At 40.6% G+C, this 26,021-nt stretch overlaps 1 protein-coding gene across 8 annotated transcripts in view; it reads left to right on the top strand.

The window, feature by feature from the left end:
- Positions 1–26,021, top strand: part of cdc42bpab (CDC42 binding protein kinase alpha (DMPK-like) b) — a 132,766-nt gene that overhangs the window by 59,065 nt on the left and 47,680 nt on the right. For 4 of the 8 annotated variants that reach the window (XM_017720193.2, XM_037538145.1, XM_017720195.2 and 1 more), the window contains exons 6-13: positions 12,651–12,744; positions 14,199–14,399; positions 17,404–17,424; positions 17,608–17,856; positions 19,825–19,904; positions 20,146–20,306; positions 21,581–21,703; positions 22,296–22,429. In XM_017720193.2, coding sequence (XP_017575682.2) covers positions 12,651–12,744; positions 14,199–14,399; positions 17,404–17,424; positions 17,608–17,856; positions 19,825–19,904; positions 20,146–20,306; positions 21,581–21,703; positions 22,296–22,429 — 1,063 coding nt within the window. The remainder of the gene's footprint in view (positions 1–12,650; positions 12,745–14,198; positions 14,400–17,403; positions 17,425–17,607; positions 17,857–19,824; positions 19,905–20,145; positions 20,307–21,580; positions 21,704–22,295; positions 22,430–26,021) is intronic. The other 4 variants (XM_037538148.1, XM_017720198.2, XM_037538147.1 and 1 more) reach the window with 1 other exon arrangement.

Here is a 26,021-nt window from a genome sequence, read left to right as displayed (position 1 = left end):
TTCTTCGACATGTTGTGCTCATGGCAGATGGGTGAACTGCGTGGACAAAGACATTACATGACAAAGCCTTTGATTGGTTAGTAAAAAAGAGGCGTGCCATGAAATAAAGATGGCCAACTTCGTTTTGCAAGAAGCATGCTGAGCACTTCGGCAGAGACGCCAATATTTTACTGGTAAACACACAAAAAAACAATGAATATTTTCTAAATGCAAGATGTTAAGTCTGTTATTTGGGATTATACAACAGTTAGTTTCGGCCACGCGAGCTGATTGGTTGTTAAGCGTTCTAGCCGTGCTGTTATTTCGCCATAACATCAAGTTTTTCACAAACACTATCTCACTCCACTGAGACACCGTTGCTAAGCAACGACTTTGACTGCTGTAGGAGATGCTCAAGCCATCTGAACCTTTTTACTTCTTACTTTGCCACAATAAGAATATTATTCTTATTCTGTACTTGCCATTTTCTGGACACTTTTTTAAGATCACATTTGACCAACAGCCGATTTGGTCAGACTCTATAGATGAGACTCCATTAAATTCCCAAACTGTCACTTGGTCTGTGTGGAGCTGAAGAATGAACCGCCGGCTGTGCAGCGAGTGGGCGGGAGGAATCGCGGGCATTAAAATATATTAAATGCTGCGTTCACGGCCCAGTTTATTAATTTCTTACTTTATTTACATAACTGTTGTATAAAAGCAATAGAACCCCTCAAAGGTGTGTGTTACGGCGAATAACATCACAGCCGTGATGTTATTTTGTGATGGTCCACTCCCTCTCGTGTTCTATTGCTTAAGTATTAACTGGTAGTAAGCACTCAAACATATAGGTTCTTATACTTAAGTTCACAAGAGGACGAGGCTGAAGTTGGCTTCCTGTTCGCCAGCTTCTTTTCCTTTTCCTGTTGCACCTTAAATGGTAGCAGCATTCTGGACGTACGTCACCACAGTTAGAACTGTGATAGAATCATTTTCCAGCAATCACAGAACTTATCGTAACCGTGCCACCTGCAGTAGTAGAGCCGGGGAAAGTATGCGAGGCTCGTAAGCTCACGAAGGCGCTTTCGGCTTCACGCAGCCCTCACAAATTTTCACAAGAAGTATACTGAGCGCTTAAGAGGATGAAACCATCACTATTGTGAAACAGAGGCTTTAAGGCAAGATTTCAAACCTACTGTCCACTCTGTATCGGAGAAACCCTGTTTAAGTGCTGCTGAGAATTTCGGGGCTGGAGGTCCAGCTGATACAAACAGAACATGGAAGCAGCTTCTGCTCATTTGCATAACGATGGACATCAGTAGCCCTGCTGTGATTGATGTATTTGCGCTCGTCAGGCGCGGGACTTTGGGTGTGTCTCTACATTAACTGATCCCACAGAGAGAAACACACAAACCCCACCCCCAAATCACACACACACAAACGCTCGCTTCCTCCTTCTCACTGGGTATATATGTGCATCCCCAGAATGCATACATGACCCAGACTTGCAATACACTCTCATTGGGTATATAAAAACACATCCGAGTCAGAGACTGGCCTTTGTTTCATTTTCTGTCAGTACAGCCGTTAAGATTAGACACTTGTATAAGGAACGGGAGATTCCAAAACTGGAATTCAATAAATTATTGAAGGATTTAGAAAAAAAATGACTCCCATGCAGACAACCATGCAAGACCTGGTAAACAGGCCCATCAGATAAACAGTACCTAAAACGTTAGACCCAATCCTATTTTACTCCTCGCCCCTACCACTTAGCCCTCAGCCCTCTGTTTTGCACGTTCAGGTCTAGGGGTAGGGTGTCCCTATTCTTGTTGAGATAGAGTGGTAGGGTGAAGTGTTAGGGCTACATGGCCCTCCAAGCAGAGGTTTTACAGAGACTCACTCCAAACTGAGTGTTATCAGAAAAAAGGAAAACCGGCAAGATGGCTGTGCGAGCGACCAAAGAAACCACAAATGTGAGAATTTTCTCTGTTAAAAATCGCGATAGCCACTGTTTTATATTAGTTTAATGTCATTTCAGTCTATTATTTTTGTTTTCTTTGTAACAAGCATAAAAATCGCTAATAGCATGTTAATGTTAGCAAGCTAACTTTCCCCTTCCACCTTAAATAGTCCGGCAGTATTGAAGAGCCAGATTGTAACTGTTGCACCATTTAAGGTGGAACAGGAACATTTGAACAAGAAGCTGGTGAATATCTGACCAAAGTATCACCAAAGAATTATCAGTGGGTGATGATCAATAATTGTCTTATACTGGCTTCAGTTACATTTGCGGCATATTAGGAGCCGAACTTTTCCCTTCCCTGCTATCACTGAAGACGGGCTGAGTCGCCTACAGAGCAGCGTTAGTAGCTGTTAATGAAGCCGTGTGTTTTTTTTGTGCGTTTTAATTTGAGGGTCTCATTTCGTGCGGCAAGATTTCAACCCTTGTAACTCAGTTCTGAGGAGTTAGGGTGACACTTGAAAACAAGGTGTCAGGATAAAAAGAAGAAATGGGACTGGGCCTAAGTCTGGAAGCTAGGCTCCACTCTTGCTTCATATCTGAAAAAATAGACATAAAAAGAAAATGTGCAAATCAAACAAAGAAGCTGCTGGTGTCCCAACAGGGGCCTGAGCACCCCAGAGTCCAGATATCCTTAAATGTGTTTGGGATTACTTCAGTGGTAAGAAGCAAAAAACACAACCAATTTCTAAGACTGAACTTTGGAGGTGTAGAAAAACCTCCCTGCAGATTTCTTAGAAAAACTGAAAGCAAGACTCCTAAAAAGAAGAGAAGCTGTAGTTAAAAACAAAGGATCGATGTGATGAACTGAAGAATTTGATGTGTTCAGTTTGATGATGTATTTCGCTTCTGTATTAAATGTTTTCTGCTTTTATTCCTGACGCTGAAGAATGAATAACATGATTTCTGAGTAGAAACTAAATAAATGAACGATGTTCTCTAACTCACACTAGCACACTCTCACACACACTCACTCACACTCACACACACACACTCTCACACACATGCGTGTTCTATTCTGGTCATGGTAATTGTATGCTGTTTTGGGGCTTGTGCGAGTAAGCTGGCGGGGGTAGTGTGTGAGGCAGTAATGATGGGGTTAGAGGTGTGGTCAGCTCTCCTCCTGTGAGAGTTTGGCACGCCTGAGTTTTGGAGGGTGGGGATGCTGTGGGCAGGTCCCCTGAGAGCAAGTGATGGAAGAGGGTGTGTGTGTGTGTGTGTGTATATGCGGGTGGCAGTCCATGTGCAGAGCAGTGTGTAAAAATAGTCAGTGTGTGTACATAGGCACCCATGATGCATGTGTATTTCACGTGAAACAATACTGACGAAGCATGAGGTTACATTATATAGAGTTTATAGTTTTGCTTTGGGTAGAGTGGATTAAATTTGGATTTTTTGGAATGGCAGTCCGTTTCTGTTTGGAAACTGTAGTGAATTTTAATTGAAGCAGAAATTTGTGGCTCCATGTTTAGTGCAGAGCAGACTTGGTGAAACCCATTGGCGATGGAAAAAAGTTAAAAATTAGAGGATTCATTCTCAGAAAGCAGCTTGTTGTTTATTTACCAGCTTTTTTATGTATTTCCATGATATTTATGTGCCTTTATTGGCTGTGCCAAGATTAAATGTTATTATTGAAATGCTATTTAAATACTATGATGGCGTTTTAGGCTCACTGTTACTAAAAATAAATATAGTAGACATTTGGAGAATAAAGTCATAATATTTCAAGAATAAAGTGGGCTAACTGCTGGCGTTCTACACACTTCTGTCTCTCTGTGGATCATTTTGATCTTCATTCTCACTGTGAAACTTCATGTCCTCTTTGAATGGTGTGGAGATGTAGCCCCCGATAGCCGTGTAGATGACCCTGCCTGAGATTCTCCTTCAACAAAACAGACAGACAGTTTCCTCCGAGTCTGTGGCTCTTAATTCTAGATGAACAGTTTCCTGCTCAGCCGTTTCTTATACTAATACCAGGCTGGTGCTGATGAGCAGGAGAGACAGGGAGACTGAGTGTTTCTTTATGGGTGAAATCGATATGAAAGTGTAGCTCCACCAACTCAACGCCCCTCATTTAACACAGAGGTGCTGCTTCCCTTTGCAAAGCCTTTGACCACAATACTGCGACCTTTCCTGGTTTTAATGCCATTTTAGTGTCATAATTATACGACATAATTCTCAAAATATACCGACTTTTTCCCCCGAAATTTCGTTATTTCATTCATTCATTCATTCATTTATTCATTTATTTATTTATTTATTATCAGTGGCCCTAATGCCGCCATAAAGTACTGTCTACTTTTTGAATGTTATTATTTTACTGTTTAATTTACTTTTAAAATTAAATGTGCCCAAATGTTTTTTGTTTTTTGTTTTGTTTTTTGTTTTTTTGTACAGCGATGCCATAGAGGAGCCAGTTTTGTTTCTATAAAGAACCTTTTAGTGGGTGCTGTAAATGAGAAAGTTTAAAGGCACATAATGCCACAAAACAGTTTACCCTAGAACACATGTCAGGCTTCGGTCCTCGGACTTCAACACACTGCCTCATTAAACACACCTGATTCAGCTCATCAGCTAATTAGCAAGACCTTCATCAACTGAATCCAGAGTGTTAGATGAGGGCACACGCTGATCTCCGCAGCACTTTGGCCTGGAACGTCCTCAGTTTGACATGCCTGCCCTGGAACCATGCATTCAAGCTAAGAGGCACTTAATTCAATTCAGATTACAGACCGATTCAGACACGTCGGCCCGTAGCTTAGCATATGCTAATGCTAGCTCCCTCCTCACGCTGGGCAGACTTGTTGTGGGGGGTGGGGGGGGGGTGTTTAAGTGGAGGATCGTGTCTGTAAAGTGGTGTTAAACACCCGGCTCCTCGTGGCCAAGATATTTGCATGAGCTCCTGCTGTGCTCAGTAGACCCTCACTGAGAAGAAGCATCCAATGAGCTGCAGCCACAGCTGAACGTTCTCCACCACACACAGCTGCATTTGTCCCTCTGTGTGTGTGTGTGTGTGTGTGTGTGTGTGTGTGTGTGTGTGTGTGTGTGTATTGATCAGAGCCATATGTGTGTTCTGTTATTGATCGGTGCCATGTGTGAATTGCTGGGTTCCTCGGTGCTCTTTGGAAGACGAACCTTCATTAGCAGGACATGGCCGAGCGCTCCTCATAAGGCATCTCGTGTCTCCTGCTGCCGGGACAGCTCACCTGTCGAAGAGAGAAGGGTACAGTCGTTGCCTCGGGCTGTAGGCACTTTCATTTAAAAGCACCCGAGCATGCGGATGAGCTCATGAAGAGCTTTGTATGCTGACATCAGCAGCCATTGCACCGGTTACGGTAAACACACTGGAGGTGGTTGAACTGGATGGTGTAGCTCCTTTTGAACAGGGAGAGCTGGAGGTCATCTCTGAGTGAACTGACCTTATACCTTCTGTATCACTTTATAGTGCTTACCTAGTAATGAATAATAACTGAAAATAAACATGGTGAATACCGGGACCGAACATGAAAAATCTGAAAATGTATGTGCACTGATGCCTGCTCGAATAATTCAACTTAATGATTTCAAGTCGTAAATAATTTTCAGTCCTAAATTTAAGTAACCAGTTTCTCATTCCAGATGTATCTATAAATAATGGTTTTCTTTTTAAGTATTGTGTGTTCTTTTGGCAGACCAAGTATTATAAAGCTAATTATTACAATATACGGTTTGCAATTATTTCTCATTACCGCAACACATTGACAGCTATTAGGGTTTTTCTTTTTACTTCTGCCACATAACATTTTGTTGATTGGATTCACTTCCTTACAGCTTACAAGGACATTGTTAAAGAGATTAAACAGTTCAAAGTAATACAAAGTCATTTTTTCTGATTAAAATAGTGATAAACATTTGTAATGAGAAACGCATACGTTACCATATAGAGCTCCAACTGAAATACTGAATTAATGGAACTTTTTTTCTGTATGATGCGAATAACACTCAAACATTTATGGATATTTATTTATTTCTGTTTTGAGTCAGTTCCTTAAGAATGACACAATGTACACCAGTCAGGCATAACATTATGGTGTTTATCCTTGTTTCTACGCTCATTGTCCATTTTATCACTTTGTAGTTCTACTTTGTTAGCCCCCTTTTACCCTGCTCTTCAGTGGTCAGGACCCCCATGGACCCTCACAGAGCAGGTACTATTTGGGTGGTGGATCATTCTCAGCACTATAGTAACACTGACGTGGTGGTGGTGTATTGGTGTGTGTTGCGCTGGTCTGAGTGGATCAGACTCAGCAGGGCTGCTGGATTCTTTAAACACCTCAGTGTCGCTGCTGGACTGAGAATAGTCCAACAACCAAAAATATCCAGCCAACAGCTTCCTGTGACCACTGATGAAGGACTAGAGGATGACCAACACAAACTGTGCAGCAGCAGATGAGCTTTCGTCTATGACTTTACATCTACAAGGTGGACTGACAAGGTAGGAGTGTCTAATAGAGTGGACAGTGAGTGGATACAGTGTTTAAAAACTCCAGCAGCACTGCTGTGTCTGATCCACTTGTACCAGCACAACACAAACTAACACACCACCACCATGTCAGTGTTACTGCAGTGCTGAGAATGACCCACCACCCAAATAGTACCTGCTCTGTGAGGGTCCATGGGGGTCCTGACAACTGAAGAACAGGGTAAAAGGGGGCTAACAAAGTATCAGAGAAACAGATGGACTACAGTCTGTAACTGTAGAACTACAAGTGCTCCTATACAGTAAGTGGAGCTGATAAAATGGACACTGAGTGTAGAAGCTAGGATAATCATAATGTTATGCCTGATCGGTGTATAGTCGACACTAAATAGAAAGTGTTGAGGTTAAATTCAAGCTGTAGTTGTCTAGATACCAAGTCCTATCTAAGGACATGCTTAAGTGACCAAGCTGGAAGGACACTGAAAAGTATAGCATGTGTCTGGTTTTGTTCCTCAGAATGGAGACAATGGTTTATATATATATATATAATGTGTATGTGTGTGTATATATAATCCTGCTAGAGGTACCAAAGTAGAACAATTTCAATACCAGAGCCAACAGGGCTAGAGTTTATCCCTCTGCCCTTTCTGAGTTGTTTCTGTTGTTATTCTGGCCTGCTAGGCATGAGGCAACTACATATGGCTCTCGCAGATGGGTTCTGTGGTCTTAGAGGGGATTACCCTTCCTCCCGCCCTCAGCATCGCTGCTCCTTAAGGCCACTGTCCAGGACAGAGCAGAGCAATTAACGGCCACGCTACACCCCCTGCTGCCCCGGAGCTGGCCTTTACAAGCCACCAGCAGGCAGGAGGCCTTTAGCCCAGTCAGCTAAGCTGAGTGTAGACACCAAGCCAGCGAGCTGTTGCCCTATGCGCATGCTGCTGCCTCGCAATCTGAACTCAAACATTCACCACAGCCAAAAATGCTGAAGTCGTCTTAGCTGGCCCCTGAGAAATGCCTTTGCTAGTCATTAGTTATTTTCCTGGTAAAGTGATATTCCCACTGTCTTGTGGCAAAACTGGGCATGTCCTCTAATGTCTCCCGAGGACGTTCCTACCGCGATAAGGTGAGGCAGAGTAATGATTTTTTTAGCATAAATGCTAATGTACGTGCTCTACATCGAGTCTGATTGCTTGATCTGCGCTTGTTAACAGCTCATCGTCTTGCTGGCTCTGTAATTGGTTTAGCCTCGTGCGGTTTGCTCTGTGACCAGTGAAAATCAGCCATACTCAAACAAAGCCAGCCAAGTCAGGGGAAAGTGAATAGCCACAGTGACTCAGTCAGAGAAAGGGCAGGTCCACCAATACTTTACACCAGACCATAACCGCATAACAGTGAATGTCCAGAATGAAAACATTGCATGTTATAAAAGCCTCTGGGAAGAGTCAAAGTGCAGTGGCGGCACAGTGTCAGTATGTTCTCATTTGTAATGGATAAAATACAAAGTTCAGTGAGATGATCACCTATTACCTTTTCACAGTTCTACAAGTGCCTGGTTTTCATGCTGTGGATTACAGAGAATTTCCTCCAGCTTTGAACAGAATAGTTCAGGATGGTTTGAGGTGAAGTGGTGCATTGTAGGGTTTTTGGATGTAATGTTGATTATTTTGGGTACTATTTGTGCCTTATGACACCCTGCATGCACTTCTCTGCTATGAATATATTTTCAGTGTTTTTGGTTTAAACAAAAAAACTCTCAACTTTTAATGTAAAAACTTCGTACGGTAGCTTTTGGAGGCATCAAAGGCTTCAGACGTCTAGTTCTTGTCACCAAAACTGTGAATAATTCGGACTCTCTGTGATGGCTTCTCCATAAGAGAACATTTCAAACCGCTTTGAATGGCTTAGTTTACACCCTACCAATTGAATTTAATAAAAAACAGATAGAATTTCCCTTTAAAGGACTCGTATCATACATTTAACTTGTACTTTATTTTTCTCTCTGAGGTTTGTGTGACGTTTGTGTTTGCTGAGGTACCGAAAAGTCGTAATTCGTTTTTATGACAATTTTTTCTGCCTCTTTTTTATCCTCTGTTTAAGCTGTTTTTGTTACCATACTTTTAAGACTGCAGTATCTAACTGTTTTGCCCTTCATTCAAAAAGTAGCCTAGGCAGAAACACTGCTTAAAACTTAAGTCTGAACAGGTGGATCATTTTCATGACTTCACAGAAATTAGATGTTTTTGCAGCTTAGTTTCTGTATATAATCTGAATGGACTGGAGAACGAACGGCATGTTCTGAGACAGCGTTTACAAGCTCCACCAAACAAATTACATTTTCCATAGTATGGGCCCTTTAAGCTCTCCTTCTAGGCTTTATAGAGGCAGATGTATAACAATAGACTCCCTCACATCCAGACTTGACCAAGCTAATTCCACTACTGCGCTTTTTTTTCCCCACTGTTTTGTTATACTGCTTAACAGCAGGAGGCAGCAGTCCTCATCTCTCCTCAACACAGTCCACACACACCCACACCCACCCACACCCAGGAACACACTGCATATTCCACCAACTCTTGTCTTACTCAGCACTCAAAGTTAACAATCAACACATGTGGAAAAGTCTTAAATAAACTTTTAACTGCTGTGTTTATTGGATGCTTTTAAGGGTTAGACTTTACACTTCTAATGAATGCTGACACAGAGAGAGTCACTGAAGTGGTTTTTCATGTGTTTCTAAGTGTGTGAGTACAAGGTACTGTTGGGAAACAATGTTTAGATTAGGATTTCTATGTGAATAACACCAAAAACACGTCCTAAGCCATAGGTATATTTAGATGTTTGAACAGTCAGTGACTGATGAAATTGCATTTCATGATGATGAAAATATATAAACTTGAAATAACCTCTTGAGAAGAGTGGAAAAGAGCGGGATAAGAGTCATACCCTCTCCCCTTTGTGCATGGTGGAGGGAGTACGATGGTGTGAGGCAGCTTTACCTGGATGACTTTCAATCCCTGAGTGACCAGTGCATCCCAGGTTATATAAGGAAACTCCACTGTAGACAGCGCATCTGTCTGTAAGGGTGTTTTCACACTTGGGGCGTTTCAGTGTCTGAAGTGGACGCAAGTCGCCGAGTCATGGTTCCTTTTGCATATGTGAACACGGCAAACTAGCTCTGACCTCTCTAAACAACCCCTCTTGAGGTGGTCTCAGAGGTCCTCTTTATAGATCACTTACATTGTGAAAACAAAATGAACTGAGGTCATTTGCAGTTCGTTCTCTTTCAGGTTAAATTTAGCAGAACACAGTTTTTTTTTTTTTTGTTTTTTTTTTTAAATAACTATATCTAAACACAGATGATGATACAATATGACCCCGCTTCAAAAAAGAAGTAACCAAATAATCAACGCTATTATGATATACTGGATATTCAGTATCTTGTCATGTAATCTAACAGTTACCCAGATAGTGCTTTCAGTATTTGCGTACTGGCATCTTAAATAGTTAACCCAGTGTTTGAGTACCAGTGCACATCCCTATCTCAAACTAGAAGAGATTTCTTGTTTTAGGGGGAAAAAAACAGGTCTTAAACTTGATTCCATTGAAATGTTGTATCATGATCTGAATGAGGCTGGAAAATATGCATGGACTGAAAAGGTCCTTGACCTTTTATAGGGTCAATATATCTCCTAACTGCTGCGCAGAGCCAGGCGTCACCTTAAGAAAGCCTTAAGTTGAGATTATTAGCAAGAAAGTTAAATTATTTACAGAGTATAAAGGGATGAAAAAGTGTGATATATTGGTTTTGTTCAGTGTGCTACGATTTCCCGATAGATTTTCCATTTTGGGATCATAGGGTCAGTCGTGGGCTGGAGGTTCGGGAACCAGCCCTGTGACCGGAAGGTTGCCAGTTCAATCCCCTTGGCTGACAGTCCATGACTGAAGTGCCCTTGAACAAGGCATCTAACCCCCAAATGCTCCCCGGGCGCTGTGGATAGGGCTGCCCACCGCTCTGGGCAGGTGTGCTCACAGATGCACGGATGGGTTAAATGCAGAGGTCTAATTCCACAGTGTGCAAACACAGTTGGCTAATGGTTCTGAATCCAGTTCAATTTTGTGCAGAAATCCTTTAATTATAAAGGGTTTACAAAAGTGTTCTCACTCTTTGGGTTCATTGGTTATCTCTTCACATGTTATGATAATAGTTGTGAATGGGTGTCTGTTATTTTGAGTATGTGGCAGTTGCGTGGCAGTTGCATGACGTCCTGTGTGAAAGGCCTCAGAAATAGTGCTAACCACGCTTTCTGTGTTTTGGATGATGCCTTTCTGATCAAGATGGTCATCCCTATTCTTACAACTCATGGTTTATATGAGAAGAAAAGACAAGAACTGGTTGGTGTGCATTAGCACTAAATTTATCTAAGGCTCATCTCTCAGCAGCTCTGCTAGAATACTCACACAAACGCCTTTAAGAACTCCGACATACAGGCATGCAAAACTCAAACTTCACAAAGCAGCTCGTTTTCTTTCCCCTGAGTCCCCTCCATCACCTTCCCTTCAGGACAGCTGTCCAATTACCCAGCAGCACCAGCAACAAAACACGCCTCAAAGCTCCACCGTAGGCCCTGCTTCACAGCCTTATTTACAGTCTGAGGCATCTACATTGTCACAATCCTGAAACATAACAGAATTCACTCCAAAACATTTTATAATTTATGTCAACACAGTCATCGAAGTGTGCTACCACAATTTGTAGCTAACATGGCTAGTTTGTAATTAGATGGCTAAGTGCTGCCAGATGTGAAACCCAGGCTTAATTTTGGGGCAGAAATGGTGGTGGTGTGGGAAAAAAACATGGTGAATAGCTATGATTAATGCAAGCAGGTGTAGTTGTGTCTACACGGCTGTACAAAGAAAACTATGTGGATAATACTTAGACAGAATTTCTAGCATTTAATATCACTGTACTTCACAGTTTGTTTATTTCATTTGTTAGAAATAATTACTAATGGCTAATAATACAAAGACTCGACTGTTACAGATTTAAGGTACATTTGTCAACACTTTAATGAGGTGCTTAATCCTGGTCCTTAGATCTACTAGCCCTGTAGAATCCAGACCCAACATGCCAGGCTCGAATGTTCAGATGCCCGAGAAGACCTTCATTACCTGGATCAGGTGTGTTAGATTAGTATGGGACTCTGCAGGGTGGGGTGGTAGATCTCCAGGAGCAGAGTCGAGCACCTCTGGGGTAAATAATGTTAATGAATAAGTGAGTCATTCTATGGATTTTTGTGTCCCTAGCGTTTACAGATATATTACACTTGAAAAAGAATGTTATTTATTCATATTTTTTTAAAATAAAACAATGTTATTTTAACAGTTACACCTTTTTGAGCCTCAATTTAGCAACATTGGTTTTTAAATCAGTCATATAGAATTCCAAGCACCACAGAAGTGCTCGTCCTCAGTCGTGTGTGAGGGTGAGGCCATATTTTGAGGTAAAAAAAAAAAACTTTTTTTTTTTCCTGCTATTTTAACTGTAATAATGTGTATGTGATTATGAAATATGCTTTAAATGACAAAGAAAACAAATGCTGAATAAACATTATAAAATATATAATGAAAGTTCCCCAGGAGTCGTGTCACTGGTGTTACCGCGTAACAGAAAATCTATTTTGAAATAAAAATCACACTGATGACATCACTCGACTTCCTTTCACCGGTTTTCTGAGGATCTATGGAGAAAAGCACGTTAAGTCCACTGTGTCTTTCAGTTATCAGACATTTTCTCTTTTCTCTCATTATTTCATATGAGGCTTGTGGTTGGTGTCACTGGTGTGACCTACTTTATTCTTAGGTGATTGGGGGGGGGAGAATACAAATGGATTAAATTCCATATTTTAGTGGATATTCCATTGACAGCATGTGGTTTGATGCTGTGTAGCAGCCATTTTGTAAAATGCGTTTTTCAATAAAATGTCTCTGGTGTTACCTTTCGTATGTATAACCCCAATGAGGACTGGTAACACCAGAGACCCCTATGGAGAGATAGAAAAGTGGTACATTTCTGTGGAATGACCCAAAAAAAAATAACATCTGTGCCACAGTAAAATAACATTCAGTGTTCATTGTGATTTTTTTTTTTTTGTAGCCTTACATTTGTTTTCCGTTTCTGTGAACCATCAGAGATATCAAGCCAGACAACATCCTGATGGACATGAATGGTCACATCCGCTTGGCTGACTTCGGCTCCTGCCTCAAACTCATGGAAGATGGAACGGTGAGTCCAGAGCCATCTGTGTTCAAACGGATGCTTCAGCATTGAGTCCTGACTTCAGTCTCTAGAGCTTGAGTGTGATTTGTCATCTCTGTTGGATGTATTTAAGCCTTTGGCAGCCTATCAGAGATGGTCAGCATACAAGCAGGATGTAGGGATGAGTTTAAAGGTTTATTAAAGGAACCGAAACAAATGAGCTGAGCAAAAACAAATATTGAACAATGAAACAAACATGGGAACATGTAAAGCGAAGCACATGAAGAGACAGAAGACCCAGACAGCAAAACACAGAAACAAAAGGGCTGCTGATACAAGAGACAAAACTAGAGAAGAAGGGCATGCAAACTCCACACAGGTGACAGCAATAACTAAGGGGTGGAGCTAGAATGACAACGTGGGATTGAGTAGGCTAAGGTAGTGTTGCAGGAGTCTAGTCGTAGTCTGGTCTGATCTCAATCTTGTCACAGTCTCAACATCTTTTGGACTCTGTCTTGTCTCTGTCTCAGTCTCAGGCTAAGGTGCTGATGTTCATTGATTCCAAATCCAAACGTCTCTTGAGGGCAGATGAGAATGTTATTACTTTGTTTTCATTTAATGATTAAAATGGATGCATTGTTTGGTTTATATTCATTTGACTGTAGGTGATGATTCTGAATAAGTTTTAGAGAAGAAGGACAGAGAATAACCTCACTATCGCTAACTTTGAACAGTTATAATGGACCATGTTGGACCGTGACTCTAGTATATTAATAATAATATTTTTGGGCTCTATGTATGTTACACTGTACAAATGTTCTAACATATCTTATTTATTAATATTTGTCGTGTATTATTAATAATGAATGTACAATGAGCTACAATAATTTACATGTTTTCCTTTCTTTTTATTTTTATATTCTAAAACAAAATAACTTGATCTGGTCTTTATCTTTACATGGAGGCAGCTATTACAAAGTCTTGGTCTTGACTTGGACGCGCCTCTTGTGGTCTTGACCACTCCGAGTCTAGTCTAGAGTTAGGAGTGGAGCTATATCTTTTTTTTTTTTTCTTTTTTTTTTTTTTTTGGCATATTTTGCAAATCAAATATCCATCCTGTTGTCTACTACCCCAGTGTTTTTATTTATATATATATATATATATATATATATATATATATATATATATATATATATATATATAATATTTATATATATTTAGACTGCTCCCATGCTGCGTATTAAAGATGTTTAGTCCATCTGTTATCCATAAGCTGTTTTATTGGAATGCGTGTGTACATGTGATTCAAATGCGCACCTGCATTCTAGCACATGAGGACTTTTTCAGGACAGCATGAAGCACAAAGTTCCTAAAACAGAATTTTACCGTAACCCTTAAATTTTTTTTTTACCATTTTAAATTGTATCAGTAATTAAATTTCCACATCTCTAATCTTGATGTGTGGTCCTGTCTTTCATTAGGTGCAGTCCTCCGTCGCTGTGGGAACACCAGACTACATATCCCCCGAAATCTTGCAGGCCATGGAAGACGGGAAGGGCAAATACGGGCCTGAATGTGACTGGTGGTCTTTAGGTGTGTGTATGTATGAGATGCTCTATGGAGAGACGCCCTTCTACGCTGAATCACTGGTGGAGACCTACGGCAAGATCATGAACCACAAAGTGAGCTCACTGCATCTTAACGTTGCTGATGTTGATGGGTTTAATTGAGCAAGTCAATCGTGCACAATTTTTGCATGACCCTGTGTGTCCTCTATATTCATTTTAATAATTGCCTTCTTCTTTTAGTTCTTTTAGGCTACATTTACACGGCAGGTAAAAGGGGCCCAAATCTGATTTTCTCACCAAATCCATTTTTTGTTTGGCTGTTTACATTATCTTTTAAATGTGATCTGTATGTGACATCAGTCTGAACAGATCAGCTCCTAAACTGACCCTCACACGCAAGAGAACAACGCATCACATTTGTTTATCCAGGGGTAAAAAACCATGACTATGAACGAACAGCTTCACTTTCATCTTCGCCAGCATCACAGTAGCGACCATGAAGTTCTGATGGCTGACAGCTGGGCTCATCACCCACAATGTGTTCGAGCTCACTGTATAAAGGCACGTTATTTGGCCACGGCCACTTCATTGGTTGGCGTGCTCGAATTCTTTAAACGTGGCTTTCAGACCTTTAACTGTTCCTTGGCACTGTAGCCTCGTTTTCCTATGCAGTACAGTGCGAAAGTCTTAGGCACCCAAGACACGTTTTCAAAATCTAATTATTTGTGTAGTTTGTGTTTATCTGCTGAGAAAAGTGTTAATATTTGAAATATTTGATTGTAATTTTCTGGATGTTAGTGTGTTTGTTTACCCATTTTCAAACGTCTCCTCGAGGAAGCCCAGTATTATGTGTAGTTAGTTAAGTCCAGTATTATATGTAGTTAGTTAAGTTCAGTATTATATGTAGTTAGTTAAGTCCAGTATTATATGTAGTTAGTTAAGTCCAGTATTATATGTAGTTAGTTAAGTCCAGTATTTTATGTAGTTAGTTAAGTCCAGTATTATATGTAGTTAGTTAAGTTCAGTATTTTATGTAGTTAGTTAAGTTCAGTATTATATGTAGTTAGTTAAGTTCAGTATTATATGTAGTTAGTTAAGTTCAGTATTATATGTAGTTAGTTAAGTCCAGTATTATATGTAGTTAGTTAAGTCCAGTATTATATGTAGTTAGTTAAGTTCAGTATTATATGTAGTTAGTTAAGTTCAGTATTTTATGTAGTTAGTTAAGTTCAGTATTATATGTAGTTAGTTAAGTCCAGTATTATATGTAGTTAGTTAAGCCCAGTATTATATGTAGTTAGTTAAGCCCAGTATTATATGTAGTTAGTTAAGTTCAGTATTATATGTAGTTAGTTAAGTCCAGTATTATATGTAGTTAGTTAAGTTCAGTATTATATGTAGTTAGTTAAGTCCAATATTATATGTAGTTAGTTAAGCCCAGTATTATATGTAGTTAGTTAAGCCCAGTATTATATGTAGTTAGTTAAGTTCAGTATTATATGTAGTTAGTTAAGTCCAGTATTATATGTAGTTAGTTAAGTCCAGTATTATATGTAGTTAGTTAAGTCCAGTATTATATGTAGTTAGTTAAGTCCAGTATTATATGTAGTTAGTTAAGCCCAGTATTATATGTAGTTAGTTAAGCCCAGTATTATATGTAGCTAGTTAAGTTCAGTATTATATTTAGTTAGTTAAGTCCAGTATTATATGTAGTTAGTTAAGTCCAGTATTATATGTAGTTAGTTAAGTCCAGTATTATATGTAGTTAGTTAAGTCCAGTATTATATGTAGTTAAAAAGCAGCTCCTGGTTCGACCAATCAGTGCTGCAGTAAATTGTGCTCATGATGTAATTGATGATATTAACAAGTCTCTGTGGCAGCTGTGAAGGTGTCAAGGAAAAATTTGGACCCAAGAAATTTTTGTTACTTTTTATTGTTTTTATGTTTATTTGAATTATGAATATGACTTTATTTTCGCACAGTACTGTAGCTGCGCTTGGTCATTTCCCTCGAAACCTGTTCGAACACTGAGCAGTTGCGATAAATCTCTTCTAATTTTTTTGCACAGAAACTTCAGCCTAAATGTTCATGAGTTCCTAAATGTCTCAGCAGGGCAAAATGACAAATGTAGAGTTGGATTGGTGTAAAAGTCACATGAATTCCGATCTGGCTGTTCACACTGAGTCGCATTTACACAGATTGGATACGTGTCAGATTTCAGTACCACATATGAAAGCGTCTCGAATCGGAATTGAAAATGCCAGATTCAGTGTGTTTTTGCTGTTCACACTGACACACAGACCCACATCTGTGTCACATATGAAGGAAAAGATCGGATTTCGGCCACTTTCACCTGCTGTGTAAACATAACCTTAGTTAAGCAAAAAAATATTTTTTCTCTTATCCCAAATGTGGTCGATCAGCTAAGATATGTTTGGTGTCCAGAGTTTTCTCTGTTAGCTCTGCACTGGGCCTACAAGGCAAGTTGGATTAAAATGAGAGACCACAAACAGAGGTCTGTACAGGATCAGTTCAAAACTTGTGGCAAGTATGTGGTTATTGAGGTGCTAATTGCTAGGGTAGAGCTTCCATGACTTGTTAGCTATATTATTGTAACTGCAGTGCAAAGTAAATACTTTAAACAACAAACACATCTTGGCTGATCAGTTATGTAGAAAAATGTGCGCAATTTTCCATTTACCCTAGATGTATTCTGTCAGCCAAGACATGTTTGGTGTCCAAATTTTGCTTCTTTGGTTCAGAAATTCTAATGTTGTTATTGGACATCAGAAGTCAGTAGTCACCCAAAACCTGTTTAAAGCACGTCCAGGTCTTCATTAAAGACGCACAGATTTTAGCGTAATCATACGTCTTTATGGTCAGCCTTAATGGAGACCTAGATGTGAGTGGGGTGAGAGATTTGGCTGAGTGTTGACTTCTAGTGCTTGTTAGCAATGTTGGCCTCATAGCTCCAGTGCTTAGCTAAAGAACCTAACCTCTGATCCACTCCATCCTGGGGAAATAAGTAGCATAATTGAATGCCTATTATTTAAATTACCCAGTTTTAGTTTTGCTTTAAACACTCTCTTTGTTTTTCCTTCACTATTTTCTGGATTAGTCATCTCACCCTCTGAATGAGGTAATTAAGCCTTCATACTAAGGTTAATTGTGGTTTATTGTTTGTTATTTAGTGCACAACTACAATGAGTACAGTAGCACTTTCCTTGACCTGCTGCACACTAGCTTCCTTGGCCTGAATTTGGTTTAGCCGCACTTATGGCCAATTCCGTGTGTGTGTCTGTGTGTGTGTGTTTCTCTTCAGGAGAGGTTCCAGTTCCCGGTGCAGGTGTCAGACGTGTCGGAGGAGGCGAAGGATCTGATGCGAAGGCTGATCTGTTCTCGTGAGCACCGGCTGGGCCAGAACGGCATTAAGGACTTTAAAAGGCACCCGTTCTTCTCAGGCATCGACTGGGACAACATCCGTACCTGTGAGGCCCCCTACATCCCCGAAGTTAGCAGCCCCACCGATACCTCCAACTTCGATGTGGAAGACGACTGCCTCAAGAACTCGGTTCGTTCTGGTGGTTTAATTTTTTGTTTCACATCAGTGAAAAGATTTGAGATCAGTCGGTCCTTTGAACATCTTCTTCCAAAAAAATAAACATTCCTTATAATTGATAAAGACTAGAAGTGGTTAAAAGAAAACTACTAATGTACCTCTGCTGGTTTTCATTGCTTGTCAGCTACATTGGCTTATTTTGTTTGAATATAACAGACAGATTCTCTGACATGAAGAACTTTTCAATTTTGTGCTGATGGTTAACTTAAATCAACCTCTGTGACAGTAAATTTCCACTGATGGCTTCAGTAGTGCCCAACCCTGGTCCTGGAGTGGCCCTATTCTGCATATTTTCTTTTCTCTAATACATTTGATTGAGTTAACAGCTAATTCAAAGGGGAACCGTCATATTTGGCTACTTTTTAATAGCAGATGGAAGGTGTTGCATCACGATCTTGCTGGTAAAAACAATCTAAGGGAGTAAAAATGGTCCTGAACAATGAGACTGTTGTATTTCAGAGAAACTGCCTGGCTTCCAGGAATCTCTGTTGTGACATATCCTGAACAATCTATCCACTCCTGTTCTCAAGCTCATCCCCTTCATATTCGCACATAACAGAAACAGTCTTTACATTTAATTTTATGTCATTTAGCAGACATTCTTATCCAGACCGACTTACCGTTTGATTATTTCACACAGGTGGACGAATGTGCTGTTTGGAGTCTTGCCCAAGGACTCTTATTGGTATAGTGTAGGGTGCTTAAGCAGACAGGGACTGAACCCCAGTCTACAGCGTAGAAGACGGAGGTGTTCCCCACTACACTATACCAACCACTTTACACTCTCATCCACTAGCTCCTTCAGACAATATAAATGATAGCCTTACCAAAGTATGGTTAATCTCCCTGGGTACTTAATGAAGCACACTGTTTTATTTAATATTACTAGCAACATGTTCACATTTAACATAACATTATGACCACCTCCTTGTTTCTGCGCTCATTGTCCATTTTATCAGCTCCACTTACTGTATAGGTGCACTTTGTAGTTCTACAGTTACAGACTGTAGTCCATCTGTTTCTCTGATACTTTGTTAGCCCCCTTTTACCCTGTTCATCAATGGTCAGGACCCCCATGGACCCTCACAGAACAGGTACAATTTGGGTGGTGGAACATTTTCAACACTGCAGTAACACTAACGCAAGTGGATCAGACACAGCAGTGCTGCTGGAGTTTTTAAACACCTCAGTGTCACTGCTGGACTGAGAAAAGTCCACCAACCAAAAATATCCAGCCAACAGCTTCCTGTGACCACTGATGAAGGACTAGAGGATGACCAACACAAACTGTGCAGCAGCAGATGAGCTATCGTCTCTGACTTTACATCTACAAGGTGGACTGACAAGGTAGGAGTGTCTAATAGAGTGGACAGTGAGTGGACATAGTGTTTAAAAATTCCAGCAGCACTGCTGTGTCTGATCCACTCATACCAGCACAACACACACTAACATGAAGAAATGGGATTGGCCCCTTCAGCGGTATATGATGAAGACTTTCTTCCTGCAGACAGTTTCACAGAAAACATAGTTCCTTACCAAAGTAGCAGTGCCCACTGCACTGCTCCGCCCCTTAAAATTCAAGTAGCACAGAGGAATTGTGGGAGATGTAGGGATATAGGTTCTAGAATAAAACTGATTTGACTGCATGACGGGTCCCCTTTAGCAAGCCTTTTCTGAAGTAGGTGTGCTGCAGTAGTGGAAAACAATTGACATGTCTGATGCAGGGGTACTGCAGGACCTGGACTGTGAACGCTGGCTCTTATAGAGCATTTCAGTACTGCTTGTTTCAGAACAAGGCAGGTCAGAAAGACCATCAGTTACATTGATTCCATTCCGCTCTGTCCACTGTTTGATTTTCAGTCAGTTCTCAGTGCAAACAGTAGATTAAAGAAGTGCTAATTAACTGCCTCATTATTTCAGGAGACAATGCCACCACCTTCCCACACGGCCTTCTCCGGACACCACCTCCCCTTCATCGGCTTCACTTACACTAGCAAATGGTAAGCATTTGAAGTTTGAGTTTACTTCATAATGCAGTCATAGGGAAAACTAGACAGATGTGATGTATGTATTATCGTAATTTAGAGACAATCCACTGTGACAGTTACCTGTAATCTTATATCTTCTGGTTTAGAACGATGTGGATTTGATTGGACATCTTTCTGCAAGTTTTCCTTATTTTGTGTTTTTCTAAAAACTAGCCTTCTGCAGATATTTATGTGAGACTTGGTGTGTGTGTAGTTCTCTGTCAGACCGCGGCTGTCTGCGGGAGGCCAGTGGCTCTGATCAGGTGGATGCTGGGATACAGAGGAGTTTGGAGGACAGCCTGGCCTCTGAAGCTTACGAGAGAAGGATCCGCCGCCTTGAGCAGGAAAAGACCGAGCTCAGCCGCAAACTTCAGGGTGAACAGAAACACACACACACACACACACATACTTGTTTTTACACAGTATCGGTCTGTGGGGGTACACAGTACTGAGCTAAGGTCAGACTAAATACATTTATTCTATTTCTATCATAATCGCCCATTAAAGGAAGCGTTTTTGTTTTGTTTGTTTTTTTTTGTTTAATTCAACAAATCTCTCTTATAAGCTTTGTAAATATGCAGTAGATATACTTTTATTCCTACTCCCTCATTTATCTGTCTATGTATCTAGCTGTCCGTCTTTCTGTCTGTCTGTTTTTCTTTCAGTCTCTCTGTCTGTCTGTCTATCTATCTATCTGTCTATCTATCTATTTGTCTCTCTATGTATCTAGTTATCTGTCTCTCTCTGTCTTCTGTCTGTCTATCTGTATATCTATCTATGTATCTAGCCATCTAGCTCTCTGTCTATCTATCTGCCTATCTATGTATTTAGCTGTTTTCTGTCCATCTTTCCATCTTTTCAAATCTGGAAAAAAAGATAAAGATGTAGAGAAAGATCTAGAGAAAGTAGGACTCTTAAAAACAGCATAAATAATAGATAAGCTTTTATCTTGGAGAGAGAGGAAAAAAATAAGCTCCACTCTTGTTTCTGTCCAACCTTCCACTGTGACGAGACAACTCAACACTACTGAAAAGGACGTGTTCGTGTTAAGAAGCCTTTAATGAGAAAAAGAAATAGACATTATTTGCAAAGACCTAAACCTCACTGGATGAGTTTGAGATTATTTGGATTTGCTTGGGGAAGCAAAAAATGCAGAAATTGCAAGCAACTTCTAAGACTGAACTTTGGAGGTGTGGAATAATATCCCTGCAGATTTTTTTTTTGTCTGAAAGCAAATCTCCTGAAAAAGAATGGAAGCTGTAATAAAGGCAAAGTGTGGTCACACATACTGAAGACTGGATTGTAAATGTAATTGTTGAGGCTTGTATGTATTTTTCATTTTAGACATATTTGTTCTATGTTATTATGTGACGCTAAAAATGAATAACTTGTACTCAATGGTAGATTTGGGAATCAGATAAGTGTAGTGTGGTCTCTGACTTTTGCACAGTGCTGTATGTCTCTTATGTATTATTTATTTAAAGGATTTTCTAAGTCTAATCCTAATCCTAGTCTTGGCTTCAACAAAATGGTTTTTCCTTGTCAGTTTTGAAAGTATTGAAACACAGAGCTCCTAGAAAATGTATGAACACACGCACACTGTCTGAACTCAGACAGATACTGACTGTGACTCATCCTCTGTGCCTCAGAGTCCACCCAGACGGTGCAGGCCCTGCAGTACCCCAATTCAGATGTGCCAGTCAATGCTAACAAAGAGGTGGAGATCAGGAGCCTGAAGAGTGAAATAGACATCTTGAAAAAGCAGATAGCAGGTAACAGATTCACGCAGACAGGTGTGATTCAGTTCAATCTCTGCAGTAGTTGCCGGTTTATTAGGTACACTTACTGACTGTAGTCTGTAGACTGCATCTCTTGCTGCACAATTTCAGCCACCCTCCTCTACCTTGTCTGTGAATAGAATGAGACCATGGAACCATTACAGTGGCACTGACACCAACACATCTGGCATAGCACTGCTTCTGGAACTTTTACTTGCCTCAGTGTCACTGCTGCGTTGAGAATAGTACAGTGATCCAAAAAATATCCAGCCTCCATTGGACCTGTGGGGAGAAATTGACCACAGACGAAGGGCTAGAGTGTGTAAGCACTGCAGATGTCAGCTTTCTGCCTCATTATACATCTGATTCAACTCATCAGCTAATTGGAAAGGGGAAATGCTAAACTCTGCAGAGCTGTGGTCTAGAAGGAACCCAGTTTGACACGCTTGGGCTAAAGAGTGACTAACACAAACTGTGCATAGAAGGAGATTATCTTTTGTCTCTAATTGTAAGGTGTACCAACCGGCCAGTGACTTTAAATCAGTTACGTTTCTGAAAACTACTGTGGTAATTTGTGTTATCTCAGATTCTGGTCAGCTGGAACAGCAGCTGGAGAAAGCCAGCATCGCACGTCGGGATCTAGAAGACTCCTCCAAGGCCATCAAGTCTCTGGAAAAGCAGCTAAAGGGTGTCATGCAAGAGAAAGATGACATGCATAAGGTGAGAAATCCGTCTCTATGTGGTTCTATCACTCTTAAAAGATGGTGCTTCAGGGTTTTTTCAATGAAGAAAATGGTCCATATAGAACAATGAACACTCAAAGAACCCTTTACATGATGAAAGGGTTCTTTGCATCATGAAAGCATTCTTCAGACTGATGGAGAATGTGCTATAGACAATTTTGTATAGAACCTTTTTTTGAAAGTGGTTTTATGTAGCATCCGAAAGGGTTTTTCTGTTATTACGGTGTCAGACTTGTGACAACAGAAGAACTCCTTTGGGTGCTACGTAGAACACTTTTCAAAAAGCTTATATGTAGAACCGTCTATAGCACATTCATGCACATTTTCCAACAATGCAAAGAACCTTCTGATCTTATGTAGGACCATTTTCTTGACTAAAGAACCCTTGAATCTTTTTCAAGAGTGGATATATTAGTGCAACGGTTTTGGTTTTGCTTTTGTTTTGCAGCAGTTTGATTAAAAAAGAAATTCTATAAATGTGTCCCATCTCTACAGGCAAACGGTGGTCACATCAGATACTAATGTGGAACTTCTGTATTTTGACCCATCCTGTTGTTTGTTTTTTTGTTTGTTTTTTTGTTTGTTTTTTTCTTCAAGGTTTCAGTAAAAAATTTTGCATTTATTTTCATTTCATTCCAGAACAAAGATGTTCATTTAAGAGGCCTGTTACCAGTTAATAATGTTATTTTTTGTGTAGTGTAGAGTTATTCATGGCTGACCTCCAAACCCCCAGAATGTTTTTGAATCACCATCACATCTTGTGATTTCATTCACCATATCCTTTTCCAAGATTTCTGTGCAGGTATGTGGTTTTAGGTTGCGTTTAGGTTGAAGATACATGCTGCAATCACAACTTATAAGCGGGCTAAAGCTCCAGTATCTGTGCTTTTCTGTATACTTGTACATTTTGACTTGAAAAACCATTTAGCCACCTAGCATGTCTACATATTTTTAAATGGTAAACATTGCATTTGGATTTATTTTGATCATAACAGCCTCAGCTAATGTATAATGGGCTGTTTCATTCAGCAGTAGAACCCGAGAGGGAGTGTGTTAGCTGTGAAGTTATTTCACAATGTGATTTGGTCGCAGTAGATCATCACAGCCATGATGCTATTCGATAACAGATGACCTTCAGTGTTCTACTGCTTTTATACAACAGTTAAATAAATAAAGTATGAAATTAATGAACTGGGCAGTGAACGCAGCGTTTAATATGTTTTAATATTCAGTTCCTTCCCCCAAATTATAGTTCCTTAGCAAGCAGCTTGTTGCTACGTCAGAGTAACGAGCTCCACCCACTCGCTGTACAGCTGGCAGTTCGTTCTCCGGCAGTTCTCCGTTCTCTTCGTTTCAGTCGGCAGCTGTGACAGAAGAACAGCTAAACAACCTGGAATCAGCCAGAAATAAACCCAATACCATTCGCCAAACATGTGGTCTCGTCTTCAGAGTCTGACCAAATCAGACTGAGCCATAAACCTGCCCCAATATGAAGTTTAGCTCAGTTTTGTCATTTTTTGCCGGATTTTAATGTTGTTTTGTTCCAGCCAGTCTGTAAAGCATCTTACAGACTATTTAGTTTGGCGAATGGTATTGGGTTCATTTCTGGCTGATTCCAGGTTGTTTAGGTGTTCTTCTGTCACAGCTGCTGCTTCAAAAGCTGCTCAATGGTGATGACAGTTTGGAAATTTAGTGTAGTCCCTAACTGGGGCAGTCGAGGGCTGGAGATTAGGGAACCAGCCTTGTGACCGGAAGGTCACAGGTTTGATCCCCCTGAGCCGACAATACGTGACTGAAGTGTCCTTGAGTAAGACACCTAACCCCCAACTACTCCCCGGGCGCCATGGATAGGGCTGCTTGCCACTCCGGGAAAGTGTGCTCACTGCCCCGTAGTGTGTGCGTTCATTAGTGTGCATGTATGTGGGTGTTTCCCTGTACAGATGGAGTAAAAGTCGTGCGAACACAGTTGGCTAATGGTTCTGAATTCTAATTCTAATCTAGTCTGACCAAATCAGCTGTCGGTCAATTGTGATCTTAAGCGTTCATTTTCTGTTTGTGGCAAAGTAAGAAGTAAAAACATTTAAATGGCTCGAGCGTCTCCTACAGCTGTCAAACACGTTGCTTAGCAACTACGTTTCAGTGGAGTGATAGTGTTTGTGAAAAAATCGTGCTGTTATGGCGAAATATCAGCACAGTTAGAACGCCTCTCAACCATTCAGCTTCCATGGCCAGAATTGACTGTTGTATAAAGGTACATATTGGAACAATTTACTGATTCAGAAACAGTAACAGCCATGTCCAGTTGTTATAATGGGCCTGGTAGATAGTTAGCAAACCTTTTAAGTGGTCTGTCCTAATAGACCCTAGGTGCTTTCTTGTGTTAACTGTTAGCTTGACTATCCTCAGCTGTTAACATGGATTCTCCTGTTGTTAGAAAACCTCTCCCTCAGTTGTGAAACCTGCTGATAGGTAGCAAAGGATAAGGTTGGAGGGACAAACTCTGTTTTGTTGCTGGAAAACTGGCTCTTCTTATGGACATGATGGTATAGTTAATAATATGCCTGTTCTTGCCTTAATAGCATTTATCTCTATTTCTTTGAAGGTTTACAGAGAGACAGTCTTGTTTGTCTATTTTTGGTTCTGCATCAGGCCAGAGGTTTGAGAAAAAACATGTTTTAATCATCAAAGCCATTTCAGAGAACAAAGCGAGAAAAAAAGCATGGCAGTGAGTCTTTGGGCGCGTTTCAGAAATGAGAGGCTCTGCTCCCAAAAATCACCGCGGCTTGTTGATGTTCCTGGTCTGTACACTCCTATTCACTAGCTCGACCCTTTCGAACTCTTGAACAGAATCAGTTCAGACGGTCTATCCACAATCATCCACTAACTCACTCCCTTCAGACTCTCAAACAGAAGCAGTCTGTCCAACCATGAATACAGCACTAGCCACAGCAGTTGATGGAGCAGGCTATATATTGTTTGACATCACAGAGTTGCAGAATATAAATCATTTGATTCTGAAAAGGCCATGAAAACATGTCATATTTAACCAGTTCTCTTGGAAGGTGACAGAACAGGGGCAATGACACAAACAGACAGCTAGGCAAAAGCATGAGGGCAAGCACACACTGGAGTCTATGACATCAGCTTCAAAATACATAATACCAAATATACACCAATCAGGCATAACATTATGACCACCTCCTTGTTTCTACACTCATTGTCCATTTTATCAGCTCCACTTACTCTATAGGTGCACTTTGTAGTTCTAGTTACAGACTGTAGTCCATCTGTTTCTCTGATACTTTGTTAGCCCCCTTTCACCCTGTTCTTCAGTGGTCAGGACCCCCATGGACCCTGACGGAGCAGGTACTGTTTGGGTGGTGGATCATTCACAGCACTGCAGTAACACTGATGTGGTGGGGGTGTGTTAGTATGTGTTGCGCTGGTATGAGTGGATCAGACACAGCAGTGTTGCTGGAGTTTTTAAACACTGCGTCCACTCACTGTCCACTCTATTAGACACTCCTACCCTGTCAGTCCACTCCTCAGACTCCAGCAGCACTGCTGTG

This window comes from Pygocentrus nattereri, chromosome 4 (assembly GCF_015220715.1).
Source record: "Pygocentrus nattereri isolate fPygNat1 chromosome 4, fPygNat1.pri, whole genome shotgun sequence".
In the NCBI taxonomy this organism is placed as follows: Eukaryota; Metazoa; Chordata; class Actinopteri; order Characiformes; family Serrasalmidae; genus Pygocentrus; species Pygocentrus nattereri.
Note: the sequence above shows the minus strand (reverse complement) of the source record. Positions and strands in the feature narration are given on the sequence as shown.